Source organism: Balaenoptera physalus (genome assembly GCF_965194825.1).
Source record: "Balaenoptera physalus genome assembly, chromosome: 18".
NCBI classification, from domain to species: domain Eukaryota; kingdom Metazoa; phylum Chordata; class Mammalia; order Artiodactyla; family Balaenopteridae; genus Balaenoptera; species Balaenoptera physalus.
The window spans coordinates 778,632-793,579 of NC_138899.1; the positions used below are offsets into that span (position 1 = coordinate 778,632).

Consider the following 14,948-nt stretch of genomic DNA (forward strand, 5'->3'; position numbering starts at 1 on the left):
CTCACTGTCACCTGCTGTGGACTGAAGTGATTCCCATGGATGGGGGAAGGAGGGGGAAGGAGGGGGAAGGAGGGGGAAGGAGGGGGAAGGAGGGGGAAGGAGGGGGAAGGAGGGGAGAGGAGCCGGAGGGGGAGGGGGAGGGGGAGGGGAGGGGGATGGAGGAGGAGGGGGGAGGGAGGAGGAGGAGGAGGGGGAGGAGGGAGAGGGAAAAGGAGGAGGGAGAGGGAGTAGAAGGGGTGGGAAAGGAGGGGAAGGCAGAGGAGGAGAGGGGAGAGGAGGAGGATGGGGAGGGAGCAGACGGGGAGGGGAAGGAGGGGGAGGAGGGGGAGGCGAAGCAGGGGGAGGGAGGGAGGGGGGCTGGCAGCTGGGCCCCGCCTCAAGGCTCTAACACTCATCTACCGGGACGTGAGGTCACCTCACCTGTCTCACAGGTGAACAGAGGCGCTGGCAGAGGTGACCCACTGGGCTCAAAGGCAGTAGACGCAGCGTCTGAGCCGAGTGCAGCTTCCCACACAAGGAGAGTCAGCAAAGCAGGGAGATGCCTCGGGCACCCCTGGGCCTTAGGCAGGAACACAAATGGCCAAGACCAGCCCCTCCCCGGAGACCATGGCGGGGAGGTGACTCTACTGCCAAGGGCCTGGGGCTCCGTCTGCAGGGCTGCGTGCAGGCTGGGGCAGGGGTGGCTCTCTGGGCTCTCCTGCCCAGGGAAGCGAGAGGGAGCAGCCTGGGTCCCTGCGGCGCGGACTGTGGACTGAGGCCCGAGGGGGGTCTGTGTCGGGATCTGGCTCGGCCGCACCCCTGGGGCACCATCACAAGGTCTGGGAAGCGCGGGATAGCTCACAGAGTGAAATCCTGTCTGTGAGCCTTAGACTCTCAACCTGGGTCAGGCGGAGGTGGGGGGCTTTGGGTTTCCCTGGGGGGGATTTGCCCTCAGAATATGAGGGCAAGAGAGACGAAGGCCCGAGTTCCAATACGGAACCTGACCCCATCTGCCGTCCCCAGAAGCGTGGGACAAACGGTGAGGAAGGATGGGCCTGGGACGCAGAGCCCCGCAGCCGCTGAGTAAGAGCGCCCAGCCCAGCCCAGGCACCAGCCAGGTGTCAGCAGCTGCTACCTGGTGGCCAGTGGGCAGCTCTGCGCATTCTGGGCACACCTGGCCTGAGACCTTGGACCGAGAAGCGTGACGTCACCTCGGTACCTGTCGCCGGAGCGTCAGGCTTTGAACAGAACAGTGACCGTGCTCCTGGCTGGGAGGGACCTACTTCACTGGGCAGCTCAGAGGGCGAGACAGGGTCCCTAACCGGACGGGGAAATGGCGCCAGGCTAGTGCAGAAGGCTGAGCCACTCTACCTCGTAAACCAAAAGGCGTTGGGTCGCTCTTTACTTGGTGTCGCTTAGCTTTTTTGTCGGGACTGGTAGGAGAGGCTGCAAAAGGAGGAAGAGCAGAGACAGAACCGGAGAGACAGAGGAGCCGTGAGCCGGGCGCGCCGGGGGCAGCAGGACCGCCGAGCTCATGCTGGGGTGAGACACACACGCGGCCACAGGCTGCTTTCCAGTGACTCAGAAAGCAGCTTCTTGGGAACACAGCTCAGCTGGCGGAGGGATCCAGAGGTCGGGGTGGGGGGCGCCCAGGAGAGCGGGAGGATGAGACCGGCGGGCCCGCGTCGGCATCGTGGTTTTAGGTAAGCGGCCCCTTGGTTTGTTTTCTGAGCTCCACATAAAGCATGCCCAGTACGCATTCTCGACAAACCCAGCAAGGTATAAGGACCAGGATTTGTCCGTCTTTTTGTTTGTTTGTTTGAGGTCAACTTAAAGGTGTTTTATAAATTGGGAAAAAAAGAAAAAAAACCTCCAATTTTTTGGACCAATGAAAAGACCTCTAGACAAGACGGGCTTTCAGTCTCGGGCAGGAAGTCCTCTAACGACCCGCCTGGAACCTCAGGGCTGGCCTCATGTGCTGTCTGGGTGTATTTCCCCCATATATTCACTGCCCAGGAGCCCAGGCAAGCTTTTAGAGATCTCCATCGGGTGTTCTGAACCCGCCTGCGCACTAGAAATGCCCAGAGGGAAGTGGAGGCCTCGCACTCTGGCAGGGGGAGCAATGCCCTCGGGGACCCCACGGGAAAAGGTGGGAAAGGGAGGAGCTGGACCAGAAAAGCAAAGGACAGGTCCAGCTCCTGGCAGGCGGGCCTCTGTCAGAAGAGCGCACCTCCACCTCTGCAAAGAAAAGGCCCCGCAAGCAGAGCCCTGGCTGCACGAATGACAGACACACCAGCATCAGGGAAAGAGAGCGACTCAGTGGCAGACGCGTCCCTGGTGGCCCACGCAAGAGGCAGATGCCCCTCCCGAAACCGTCCACACGGATGAGCACGGCACGGATGGACGACAGACAGCCACGGGCGCGACCCGCCCAGAAGCCCGCCAGCCGGCCGGGGCCGGGCGCCTTTACCTTTCTGACCTTTGAGGGCAGCAAAGCTCTGCAGGGTGAAGCGCTTTTTGGAAAGCGCAGAGCTTTCTGAGGTAGAGCTAGTGACCGCGTCATCTGCGGGGAAGAGAGGGCAGTGCAGAGGGCGCCGGGCGGTCCCAGAGGGCAGGCGGTCACGCCCGGGCCCCCTGCCAAGGCCCCTGTGCCCTGCGCAGGCGGCCGGGCCCTGCGCTCTCTGTGAACCTTCCCTGTGCCCACCGGGGGCTGTGAGGCCCTGACACTCCCGCCGCGGACCCCTGATGCAGCTCCCGGCACTTCCGGGCTCGGCCCCAACACTCACCTCTGCCCTTCTCAGGGGGCCTTGGCAGTAGCGCGGGGCCCACGTATCCCTCCAGGTTCAGCGGGTCCGTTTTTCTTTCTTCCAACTTTCTGACGTTTTTTGTGTTCCCTTTAGAGGGACTAATGATATCAGACACATGGAAAAAGAAAGAGAACGTTGGATGGTTAGCGTTCAGAGGTCTGCGAGGAGGAGGGTGGGGACCTCCCGGAGCTTCTACCCAGGCCTTCGGGCTGCGCGTCTCCCGCTGCAGGGCCATGGCCATGGCCACTCATGTCCAGGCTCTGGGCGGAGCCAAGTGAGAACAAAACCCACCTCCCTGACTATTAAGTAGGAGGCGGTTTTGTTGTTGCTTTCTTTCCCCTGGGGGGGCCCTTTCTCCTTTAAAGCTATTGTTCTGTGGTTTATTTATTTAGACCATAAATCATTATTAAAGCATCATTATTATTATTTCAACCATGAATAATTAGACGTGGTTTACATAAGAAATAGTAAACAAGTAAGTGAATGAATAAAACAACAAAGGAAAAATAAGGGCAGAAAAGGTACAACGAGGCCAGTGTGAAACGTGACCCTGCGTCTGTCTGGAGCCATGGGCCTCGGCTCAGCTCGGAGCCTCCGCGCCCCGGGGTCCCCGTCCACCTGGGGCGCTACCATCACTGAAATGCTGGCGCTGGGCTGCTCTCTGGAACAGCCGCCCACCGCGCACTGATCGTGACGGGAAATACCGCCCGGATGGAAAACGGTCAGAGATGCTGCGGACGGGCCTCTGGCTGGGGCTGGGGCTAGAGGCACAGGCCTTGACGCTGGCCTGCTGGGACTGACCCAGCAGCACGTGACCCCAGGGGCGCACTCCAGATCGACCCCAATGACCAGGAGACTCGGTGACAGGGCCGCGGAGACCCGGCGGCACGGGCTGGCTCCCACTGGTGACCCCCCCACGTGTGGCCGGGCCTCACCTGGTGCCGGCGGGCGCGGGCAGGGGCAGGCTGTGGGACTGCTCCAGGGCTCGGTGCTGGCTGGCCTCTGCAGGGACAAGAGCCAGCGTGGCTCAGGAACGCGAATCCAGCACCTTGCCCTCCAGGTGCTACACGCGGTGCCTCAGATGGCTGAGGATCCCGAGGATGCTTCGTGGGAACGTAAACGGGCCCCGGGGGACCAGCCCAGGGGACGCGCGCTCACCTCTGCACGCCTGCAGCTGGCTCGTCAGCACCTTCCGGATCTCGCTCACCCAGGCGGCCTTGACTTCAGGAGTTGGTGCCTGTGCCCCCAGAGCAGACCAGAGGCTCAGTGCGCGTGTTCCCGAGGGACGTGCGTCAGTGTCTCACTCTGCAGGCGCCCGGGACCCTCAGAATCGGGGCTGACGCCACCACACTCGGGATGTGGGATGGCACCCCCTCGGGCGAGGGTGCGACGAGCAGGCCCCGCGGGCGCCGGTGCACGGACCCCAGGCCAGCACCCTGCACGGTCTCTGACTCTGACTCAGTGGGAGCCCCTGCAACGTGGCCTGCCCCGACAGTGTGTTTCTCTGGGAAGCGGCCCTGACGTCTCCCTAGGTGACAAGGACGATGGGGGTCTGACGTCCCGCAAGTGGACCAGGAGCTGGACCAGCGCGGCCGGGCTGCTGTGCCACCTCCACCCCGCCCGGGGCCCGAGGGGGTGCAGGCGGGCGGCTGGGCCCTGAGGACCTTGCGCTTGTGCAAAGCCGCGGCGCCGGCCGAGTCCTGGCCGTTCCCGCTGTAGCTCCGTGGGGCCCTCGGCTGGCCGGGCTGGCCTGGGTGCCATGAGCTGTGAGGAGCGCAGGTCACCGGGGCCTCCACGCTGCGGTGGTGCGGCATCCCCCCAGGGTCCCTGGGCCCAGACCACCAAGGGCGTCAGGACTGTCAAGGGCAACTGGCGAGGCACCTCCCAGCGCTGCTTCGCCCTCTCGGGCTGGGGTCTCTCCCGGGCTCATGGGCGGACTTACACTCCACCGCCTCCCGCCATCACCGGCGAGCGAGGAGGACTCGCTTCCCGCAGGACCCCGGTCGTGCGCGGCAGCGTGGACGCCTGGCCCAGGCGGGCCGGGCCCCTGTGCCGTCCCGGGACCAGGAGCCCATTTCCTGGCAGGGCACCTGGAGCCCCCCTGCCCTGCAGTGTCCCTGTACCTTGTCCCGGGCTTGGCTTAGTTACTGACGGCCCAGGGCAGCCCCACACGAATGGCGGGGCCCTGGCCTCCGGGGAATAGAGCTTTCCGAAGATTCCAGACACCAGATCTCAGCAGAAGACGCTCACTGGCAGTCCTTACAGAGCCGGGCAGACCCCGAGGCCTGGCCCGAGAGCGAGGGGCCTACCTGTACGATGTACACCTCCTCTCTGGCGTTGTACCAGATCTCGAATTTCTTCGCGTCCCCTTTCACGTTCTCCGTTATGCCGACGGCCGTCATCTGTGAGGGCGGGGCGGGCAGTGGGCGTCCGGGCGAGGGCACCCCCCGCTCCAGGAGGTGGGCGTTGCGGCCCAGCGGGGGCCCCGGGGTCTCCTCGGGGCGGCATCACTCACGTTCAGGGACTGCTTGAAGCTGTAGGAGGGGGCCTTCTCGTAGCCCTCGCCGTTCTCCTCCCGCTTCTTACAGAAGAGCACGGCCTTCTCGTGCAGGAACAGGTGGCGCTGCATGGGCTTGAACCTGGCCAGGTCCTTCACCTTGGCGTGGCCCTTCTTGTGGTCCGTCCAGACGCTGAAGGATCCCTGCATCAGCAGCTTCCCCAAGTCGCTCAGGTTCCCCTGAAGGCGGCGGAGTGGGGAGCAGTTAGCGCCCAGAGCGGGTGCGGCCGAGGAGCCCATCTGGGGGGCCGGGCTGCACCCCGTGGGGTCCAACGGCCCGACACCTGGGAAAGGCAAGTCTGCGGCGTGCTGGAAAGGTCGGGGGTCGCAGCGGGTCTGCGGGGATGAACGGGGGAGCCCAGGGGTGTCTAGGGCAGTGGGCTACTCTGTGTGATGCTACCGTGGGGGACACAGGTCATCTGTTTGTCCAAAGCCCCAGAGTGACACTGCCGTGGGCCGTGGGTGACACGTCAGTGGAGGCCGTCAGCTGTGACAAACGCCCGACTCCACGGGGCGGGCCGGACGGGGGTGGCTGGGTGTGCATGTGTGGGGCGGGGCTGGGTGGGAAACCCCTGCGCGTTCCCCTCAGTTTTGCTGTGAACCCACAACTGCTCCAGAAAGAAAAAACAGAGGCGAGTGTTGAGTGGATTTACAGAGACGACAGGGACCGTGCGCGGCCTGACGCGGGTGCAGAGGAGCAGGAGGCGGGGGCCTCACGGTCGCGCCCATACACCGCGTCACCGAGAACAAAACGGGTTCAGGGAAAGACCAGGAGTGAAGAGTTCTCGGAGCCGCCTCTGTGCTGAGGTGCACCCACAGGGTGAAGCGCCCTGGGTTCCACAAGGCTGATGAGCCGCGTGCAGGGCGGCCGCGGCCCAGCCAGGGCCGGGTTTGGCGGTGGCGTTCTGGGTGGCGCGCGTGTAGGGCCCACCCTGGCAATGGGGCGGCCTTAGGCCCCGCCCCCGGCTCGTGGGCTCCCCCTGCAGGACAGGGTCGGGGCCTCACCTCATAGCCCGTGATGGCGATCAGGTGCATGGAGTCGTTCACGGCCTTGAGGATGCCCAGGATGGAGCTCAGGGCCTCCTGCAGGTCCTCTGCGCCCTCGCAGCTCTTGCTGTATTTCAGCATCTCCTGGGGGAGGTTCCACGCCCGTCTGGACACTGAGCCCCGCCACTCCACCGAGAGCGGCTGGGAGGCCCGTACTCTGCCCCACAGGTGAAGGCCCTGGGCAGTCCCGGGCACCGACCTTCGGGACACGTGTGAGGCTCCCTGTGCAGTCGTCACCGGTGGGGACAACACCCCACACGCACTCTGACACTCACGCCCCGCCCCCGTCGGGGGGCCTGCCCGAGCCGCTGGCCCCAGAGCGCCCCAGGAAGCCACCTTCCCAGCCACTGTGGGCCCACACCCCAGCCCTCACAGCCGCAGGTCGGGGCTGTCCCTGAGCTGGGCAAGGGCAGACCCCTCGCAGAGCCTGGCCTGGGCAAGCACCCAGCCCCACCCCCGCTGCAGCTCCTTCTCCCCGCCTCTAAGCCACTCCTCCTTCCGTCCACATCCGACCCCCGAAAGAACACCCATTCTCAGGCCTCGGGGACCTGCTCTGCTGGGCCCCCAGGACAGCAGGACACAGGCAGCCTCGCATGTGCCCTGTGGGGCAGGGTCTGCCCGCCTGTGGCCCTCCGTGTCCCTGACCCCCGACAACGGGCAGCGCACAACAGGCCCTCCACAAAGGCGTGTGAAGAGCCAGGGCCTCGCAGAGACGGGAAGAAGGTGCTCAGAGACCACGGGGCTCAGGGACGGGCCGGGGCGGCCGCCACTAAGTGGTGTGCGGCTGGGGGGGGGGCAGGCGGGGAGGGGGCTCCGGGGGACGCCTGGCCTCTCACCTTGAGCAGCAGCTGGTACTTGGTGATCCTCTGGACCGGCTTCAGCAGGTAGGAGTCGAGGCTCAGCTTGTGGTCCAGCTTCTTCTGGCATTCCTGCAACCAGCAGAGCCTCCGCTTTAGACGCTGCCGCTCTTCCTTGCCTGAGGGTCACCCAGTAAAGGAACGCCCCCGCTCAGGAGAGCCAGGAGACACACCTGGAAAAACGGGCAGTCGGAGCACTGTCTCCAGAGGCTTTCGGAGCGCGGCTTGTTCTGGCAGTACTTCTCGTAGATCTGGAGCTCCTCCACCTGTGCCGGGACAGGGGCCGAGTCACGGGGCGCCCCCGCGCTCACGGGGCTCTCAGCGCCCGGAGGTGGGCTGACCCCGCCTCTGAGCCACACCCCTCTGCGCAAGGACGCACGGCGCCTGCGGGACCAGCCCGACGTCTCCCCGAAGCCGGTCGCCCCTCCATCCCAGATGCCACGGCTGTCATGGGCGGGCGGCCGAGTAACAGCCCCCCAGAAGTTCAGTTCTCAGGGCTGCCCCAGTCCCGGTACTTCTTTTATAAAAGATCAGGTCCATACGGCTGGCTCTGGCCTCACAGATAACAGACTGAAAAGAAACGCAGGACCGGCACAGACTCTGTGAAGAAAGACGCGCCAGGGCTCAGCTACGCGGCGCTGCTCACACGTGCATGTGCATCGGGACGGCCAGCGGGCTGGATGCAACAGGGACTGCCACCTCCGCCCGGGTTCCGGGTTCCGCAGGTCAGGGCGGCCTGAGAGCCTGCACCGCTCGCGGGTCCCCAGGAGGTGCCGACGCGGGCGACAAGCCCCGAGCCCCGGCGCGACGCTCCCCCACCCCCGACTCTCAGAGAGCACAGGGAGGCGTTCCCCAGGGCCAGGCCCCTTCTCTCCTCCCGCTGCCCCTCGATGCCAGTTCCTGACAAGGAGCCTCGGCCACTGGCTTATGTTGTGAAGGCGACCTTTTCACTGCTGGGAGGAAGGAAGTGCGCCCCCTGCTGCTGAGTCAGCAGTTCACCGGGACCCACACAGCAGGGTGGGGGGAGACAGCATCCCGCATCCCACATCCTGCATCCCGCATCCCGCATCCGCATCCCCTCCCGCTCCCAGAGCCTCGCCACAAACCCCCACGCTAGCGATCGTCGCGCCGGAAGGAGAGCGCGTCTACAGCTTCAGAGCGCGAGCGACCGTCCAGGGTCAGCTGGTGAGCGAGGGAGTCCTGATCGGCAAGACCAGCACGAAACTAACCCCAGCAAGAAGGGGCGTCAGCTACCTCTACGCTTGCAATCAAAACTTAGACGCTGTATAATTTTGGCATCTCTCAAAGCTGATGTTTTATAGTTTCTCTTTTTTTTGGACTAGTATTTGGCTTTAGACAAAATTGTATTCTTTTGGCCCTACCAAAAAGCATCTCAGCCAAACTGGAAACATTTGTACTTGTGATTTCGGTTGGTTAGACGGGGACTGTGACAGAATTTCAAGCCATTATGACTGCAAGGAGTACCTTTAAGAACTAAGGCGTGGCCAAGTATACACCTGAGAAACACATACCCTTTCCAGAAAGCACCTTCCAACCAGCTCTGGGCAGTCTATGTAGTTCTCCAGCTCCCTCAGGAATATTCTAGACAAAGAAAGTTTGCAATAGGTGAACAACGTAAACAACAACCAGCATAAGACGGCATCTGTCACAAATCGTCAGACGTTATTTTCTGGACGACACGTATCCTGACTCTGGACAGTCCCGGAGACTGTGAGCAGGGACGCGCCACCTGATTTCGGGACCTGAAGCCCACGCCTGTCCCTCCTGGGGTCCCGACTGCACCAGACTCTCAGGTTCGTGCAGCCGTGGCCCCGTGGGGACGCTTTGTTCCTGGTGTTGCGTTCACGCAGAAGTTGGGAGATGCTCCAGCAGCGCCAACGTGGATAAAGAGTCCACGGCAGCGAACGGGAGCATCTCGAGGCCCTCACAGCCCCTGTGCTCAGTGGGTTTCCTGCAGACGTCAGGGATCCTGGCTCTGCCCCCGGGACCCTCCTCCACGAAGCGCTGCCCCCGAGCCTGCGGGCTGAGTTTTCCTCTAGGTTCCTGGCTCGCACCTGTCCACTGGGTGAATCCCTCCAGGGCCCCGGCACCGAGGATGGGCCGAGGCCGAGGATGCCGAGGGACCAGGGGCACCAGGCCACCTGCTCATGCTAACCCCCAAGGGAAGGCTCCGGCTGCGGCTCAGGTGAGACCTGCCACCTCCTTTATAAGCGGCAGGTGACAGAGGCTGAGGACAGAGGGCAAAAGCGAGTGGCCAGACAGAAGCCCCAGTGTCTCCTGGCGTGCAGGGGAGGGGAGGGCCGGGCAGCACTGGAGGGGCGCGTGCACAGCGGCCATTCCTCAGGACCACGGGCTCCTGCTGCCCGTCTGCTTCCCGTCTGCCCACCGCTGATCTTTCCCGAGAGCCCCCGAGATTGCTGAGGGCTAGTGGGCCCAGATGGACCACGCACTCTTTCCCCACAGCCACAGAGAGGCCACGGCTGCTCCCACGAGGGGAGGATGGGCAGGAAGGAACTTGTGGTGTTGCCGTCCGTTCTAGACGGGCTGGGCAAGGGGCCTCGCCAAGGAGTGTGGCTTCGGTGCCACCCAAAAGGGCCGAGTGTGCACACCAAGGGGGGCCAGCTCCCGCTTCCTCCCTCTGTGGGCGGTCCCTTGTAACTCACTGCCGCCCTGGGCACGCCCTACCGAACCCGCTGCCCGTCCGCTTATCCCTTTTGAGAGGGAGGCAGGAATCTTCTCCCCCAGCAAAGCATAACCTGAGGCCCGTGGGCGACCCGAGGGAGGGCCTGACCTGTTATGAAAGTGGTAAATTTCTTCCATGTTTCCAAACAGAACATCCTTCTTGTTTTGAAGTCCCGTCGAGATGAGATGTGTCATTAAAGGGTTGTCCATCTCAGCAGCGTAGCCCTGAGGAGGGGGAGCAGTCAGCAGGGGAGCCCGGGCCCATCAGCCCCACATAAGCCTGGTCTCCACGTGGCCGCCAAGCGGGGAAGTGACGCTGTCTCAGGCTTTAGAAATCGAATCCACCTCAAATTCATTCACTGACCATCTAAGGTGATTCTCCGGACCAGCACCAGAAATACGAGTGAACTACAAGCAGCACCAATTATTTTTTCTGGGGGGGGGTGGCTCCATCCTACTCCCTTTGAACCTTTTTAAATTCAGGTATGCCTTCCACGAAGAGGACAAATCCTGTGTGTGCGTCTTGATGGGTTGTCTCTGTGTCTGCACCCCTGTGACCACTGCCCACGCCCCACGACAGAACAGTCCCGCACCCAGAAGCCCTTCTGCTGCCCCCAGGCAGCAGCCCCCCACCCAGGGAGGGTCAGGCACGGCTGCCCTCTCTTGCCGCAAACATGGCCCAGTGCAAGTGCACCTGCAGCCAGCGCCCCCGTCCCGTGGACGCACAGGTGCGTGGTCTCCAGCCCTGGGCTGTGTTGTGGCCATGAGACCACGTGGCGTGGCGGCGCCGGCGCCCTCACCTCCAGAATGCACAGCAGTTCCTCCACGTAGACCCGCTCTGTGTCCAGAAGCTCGTTCATCACGTGCCTGTGGATGGGTGCCGGCTTTCATGCAGGAGCAGCCTCCCGACTGTCTCCCGAGGAGCCCCGGGCTCCAAGTGCCCCGCAGCTGCCCTGCCCCTCCCCTCCCCAGGAGGAGCCCCTCCCCGAGGCCCCGCCAGCGCCCGCATGCAGCGGTTCTGCAGCGACCCTCTGGGGAACGTCTATGTGCCGTCAGGTTAGGGGCTCCCAGGAGGGCCTGGCTGGCAAACCGGCCGGTCAGACCTCGCCTTGCGGACCAGGATCACCTTCTAACTGCCTATGACCAAGCTGCCTGTTTTCATACACAGAAAACGGAGCCAAGGGTTGGGATCGTGGAGCAGACAGCAGCCAGCACGTCAGCTGGCCCCAGTGCAGTTCAAAGTGCCCGTGCTCCGCAGAGGGTGGTGCGGGTCGCGGGAGAGGAAGGCTCGGGTTCCCTCTCCACCGCGGGCGGGAGGGCAGCGTGAGCTTGGCGGGGAGGACGTCCCCGTGGAAGGCCGGGCAGCGTGGGGTCTGAGAAGGGTTTCAGAGTGGGCGCAGGAGGGCGCCGAGTGCAGGCTGCCTTCGTGGAGCCAGGGACGATCAGCTCGGCTGGCAGGCCGGGGCCCTGTGGGAGAGCGACCGCCAGCCTGGGAAGCACGTGGGCAGTGCCTTCCGTCCAGCCCAGAGTTCGGAGCCCAGCGGTGCGTCCGTGCGGGGACAGACACTCTCCCGGCACCTGGGTGGGGCTGGAGCGTGCGGGACGCCCAGGGCGGGTGTGGGGCGAGCAGAGCCTCCGCAGGGTTGCGGTGCGGAGAGACCAAGAAAGAGAAGTGATGCCCGGCATCAGCACGCGGAGCGGAGGGTCGGAGAGGCTCGTGGGCGGCAGGAGGGGCCCGTCCTGAGGAGACGGGGCCGGCGGGGGTGGGTCCGAGGCTGGCCCTGCGAGAGTGGCCTGGGGCCACATCCCACTAGCCGTGTCCCCTGGGCTCAGCGAGGGACAACACGGGCTGTTTTGGGTCACCCAAGTGCTGCCTGCAAGCCAGGAGCAAACATGGCCTTTCGGAGGAAGACCTCTCTCTCAGTTCAGGCGTGGACGTGCAAAGGGACAAGAGAACCGGCCGTGTGCACCCACAAGGCAGCTCCGCTCCTGCCCTGCAGCTGCAGGGTGAGGCTGGCGGGTCCCACCGCCTCTGGCTCCTTTACATACAGACCCTCCCCAGGGGCTGAGATCCGGTGGGCCATGCTTGTCCTCAGACCTGCTGGGGTGAAGGGCAGGCCACCCACCTCCGCAGGATGGCCAGGCTCTCCTCGTCCCCGGTGGAGCGGCCGCGGCCCTGCCGGCCCTCACTCACTTCACTCTGGGGAGAGAGGACAGGTCCACATCGCGCTTCCAGAATTGAGAAGGTGTAGCCTGACGCCCGGCTTCCAGAACCCAACCTCCTGTCGGTCGGGGGCGGGCCTGAGGCCCTGCAGGAGGATGAGGAGGGCCCGGAGGGGAGGGATCGGGCGGGGAGCGGAGGACGTCCCCCAGGTGCAGCGGCCTGTGCGCAGGAGGAGCAGGGCGGAGCCCGGCGGGGGAGCCGGGGCAGCGAGGGGGCCGGGTGGCGGGGCGGGCACTCACCTTGGCCCTCCTGTAGGGCCCCCTCCGGAGCACGCTGCCCTCAGAACTGTGGTTCTCAGAACCTCTGCGGATGCCTGGTTTGGAAAGAAGTGGAGAAGGAGTGAGACCTCGCACCTTACTGCCTGGAGATGAAAAGCGCATCCAGGACCGTCGGTGTGTTTTTTTGTGTGTGTTTTTTTTAAGTTTTGGAGGAAAAGCAGCGAGCAGCCCACAGCAGGGTGAGGAAAGCACAGTAAGATACAGAGCAAGGAAACGGGGTGGGAGACGGGGCTCTGGGCGCGTGCAGAGCCCACTGTCCACCACTTCCCAGTGCGGCCCAGCTCCCAGGTGACGGGGGAGAACTCGGCGCCTGGAAGCCTCTGAATGGGCCCCGTGCGCTGGCCTCAGGGGCTCTCAGCACCGACGGCCGACACCGGCCACAGCTGTAGAAAGCAGCGGGAGCCATGCTGGCCGCTGGGGCAGCGTGTTTGCGGACAGGAGGTGATAGGAGGGGCCGTAGGAAAGGCCGCGGGTCCGGCTGGGCCTTCCAGAAGCACTGCCCTGGGGGAACCAGGAGGCTTTGGGGTGGAGGGCCGTGCTGCGCGAGGGCAAGACCATCCCGGCTACGGCGCCAAGGACAGACAGGCGGGACGAGCCCAGGAAAGGCCCCGACAGTCAGGTGGTCCCCGTCCAGCCACAACAACGGGAGCAGCACAGATGCGAGGAAAGGCGTGAGCAGGCCGAGGGCCGATGACGCTTTATGTACGCAACGGGCTGGACGCAAGGAGGGCCTTCCCCAGGGTGAGGGGCGACTGCTCGTACCCGGGGAGGGGCAGGGCGATTTCGTGGGCGCCTCTGGCCGGGGGGCCACCGGCTGCACGGGCCGCGTCTGCTTGGCTGCCAGCTTCTTGAGGCTCGCCTGTCTCCGGTGAAACATCTCCTCCACGCTCTCCTGCTTCCGGAAGACCTTCTGCACGTGCTCCTGCGGGGAAGGGGGCGACGGGCTCATCAGCAGGACAGCTCCCGAGAGCTGCCGTGACACACGTGGCCCCGCTCTGCCCTCGGCAGATGGGGGCACCAAGGGGGGAGGGGCCCTGGGCCTGGGGCCCGGTGGGCGGCCGGCGGGGCGCTGCGGACAGCTGGCCGGAGCGAGGAGTCCGGTTTCAGCGCACTGTCAGCGGAGTGCCCGGCCACGGCGCCGAGCAAAGGCCCTCCCCGCAGGCAGGGACCCCGCGGGGGCGTGGGGGGCCTGGGAGCCGAGCAAAGGCCCTCCCCGCAGGCAGGGACCCCATGGGGGCGTGGGGGGCCTGGGAGCCGAGCAAAGGCCCTCCCCGCAGGCAGGGACCCGGCGGGGGCGTGGGGGGCCTGGGAGCAACGCCTGGCCTGAAAGGCACCCGCTGCTCTGCGCCTACCGACCGCCCGTGTCTCTGGGAGCATCAGAACACCCCCTCGTCGACCAGGAGAGAGCTGTCTCCTCACCAGCAGGTCTCGGGTGAGGATGGGCTCGTAGTCCTGGTAGATTCTACTGAGCTCCTGGATCTTATTTTCCGCACCCGTCTCCAGAAACTTCTCGATTTCCTGCAGGGCCGCCTCGGCGCCGTCCTGGGACTGGCACTTGTCCACGGGCTGCGAGGCCAGCAGGTAGATGCCCTCGTCGCACCACTTCATGGACTGCAGGGAGGGAGGGCACCTTGGAAGCTGTCCCGGCGTCTCGCGTGGCCCGCTGACCGCTGCGCTTGGGGACCACCTGCAGGACGTGGTGTCCCTGTCCTGCTCCTGCGTCCAGGGGGCTCCCCTGGGGGATGCCGGCCTGAAACCAAGTGAATCGCCCAGGACGGGACGCATCCACACTGAGGACAAAGTGCAGGGAGCTGGCCGGACAGTCAGCCTCTGGGTTTCTTAAAGAAACGGCCAGTTGTGGCAGCGAGTCCTGTAAGTGGTCCCCCGTGTCAGGACAGGACCATGTGGGCCACAGGAAAGGGCCGTTTTTCACCGGTGCCTGGGGTCCGGCCCACGGCGGGAGCGTCCCCCTGGGACCGCGCGGCGCGGGGTGGGTGGGCCGGGCTGGGGGGCCTACCGCCTCGAGGAGGCCGTGCAGATCCCGCGACCTGCCCAGCAGCCCTCTCCTCCGCCCGACGTCAGCTGCAAGCTGGTCGCACAGCTGGCGGAGCTCATGGCACTTGGGGCGGATGGAGTCCACGGCGTAATGCTTCAGCCCAATGAGCCGCTCACCCTCCAGGGACAGGGCGCGGGCCCGCTGCACGACCGCCTGTGGAGCCGCCAGAGACCAGCTCAGCCTGGTTCTTGGGGCAAAGGGGCGCCATTTCCTGCCAGGGGTCGGCAGGGGTGGGCGTGGGGGTCAGTGAGGTGGGATGGGGGTCAGTGAGGGTGGGACGGGGGTCAGTGAGGTGGGATGGGGGTCAGCGGGGGTGGGACGGGGGTCAGTGAGGTGGGATGGGGGTCAGCGAGGGTGGGACGGGGGTCAGCGAGGGTGGGACGGGGGTCAGCGGGGGTGGGACGGGGGTCAGTGAGGTGGGATGGGGGTCAGTGAGGGTG

The 14,948-nt window shown here is 65.0% G+C and overlaps 1 protein-coding gene across 23 annotated transcripts in view; it reads right to left on the reverse strand.

Annotated features, from left to right (window-relative positions):
• MCF2L (MCF.2 cell line derived transforming sequence like) overlaps positions 1 to 14,948 on the reverse strand; it is a 130,736-nt gene that overhangs the window by 4,954 nt on the left and 110,834 nt on the right. For 16 of the 23 annotated variants that reach the window (XM_082434944.1, XM_082434955.1, XM_082434951.1 and 13 more), the window contains 18 exons: positions 14,470 to 14,661; positions 13,872 to 14,063; positions 13,215 to 13,374; positions 12,414 to 12,487; positions 12,077 to 12,150; positions 10,751 to 10,817; positions 10,060 to 10,175; positions 8,780 to 8,849; positions 7,421 to 7,513; positions 7,227 to 7,319; positions 6,349 to 6,474; positions 5,302 to 5,523; positions 5,096 to 5,188; positions 3,945 to 4,023; positions 3,722 to 3,788; positions 2,766 to 2,884; positions 2,450 to 2,542; positions 1,351 to 1,425 (listed from right to left, as the gene is read on the reverse strand). In XM_082434944.1, the coding sequence (XP_082291070.1) occupies positions 1,351 to 1,425; positions 2,450 to 2,542; positions 2,766 to 2,884; positions 3,722 to 3,788; positions 3,945 to 4,023; positions 5,096 to 5,188; positions 5,302 to 5,523; positions 6,349 to 6,474; positions 7,227 to 7,319; positions 7,421 to 7,513; positions 8,780 to 8,849; positions 10,060 to 10,175; positions 10,751 to 10,817; positions 12,077 to 12,150; positions 12,414 to 12,487; positions 13,215 to 13,374; positions 13,872 to 14,063; positions 14,470 to 14,661 (2,005 nt within the window). The remainder of the gene's footprint in view (positions 1 to 1,350; positions 1,426 to 2,449; positions 2,543 to 2,765; positions 2,885 to 3,721; positions 3,789 to 3,944; positions 4,024 to 5,095; positions 5,189 to 5,301; positions 5,524 to 6,348; positions 6,475 to 7,226; positions 7,320 to 7,420; positions 7,514 to 8,779; positions 8,850 to 10,059; positions 10,176 to 10,750; positions 10,818 to 12,076; positions 12,151 to 12,413; positions 12,488 to 13,214; positions 13,375 to 13,871; positions 14,064 to 14,469; positions 14,662 to 14,948) is intronic. The other 7 variants (XM_082434945.1, XM_082434953.1, XM_082434954.1 and 4 more) reach the window with 4 other exon arrangements.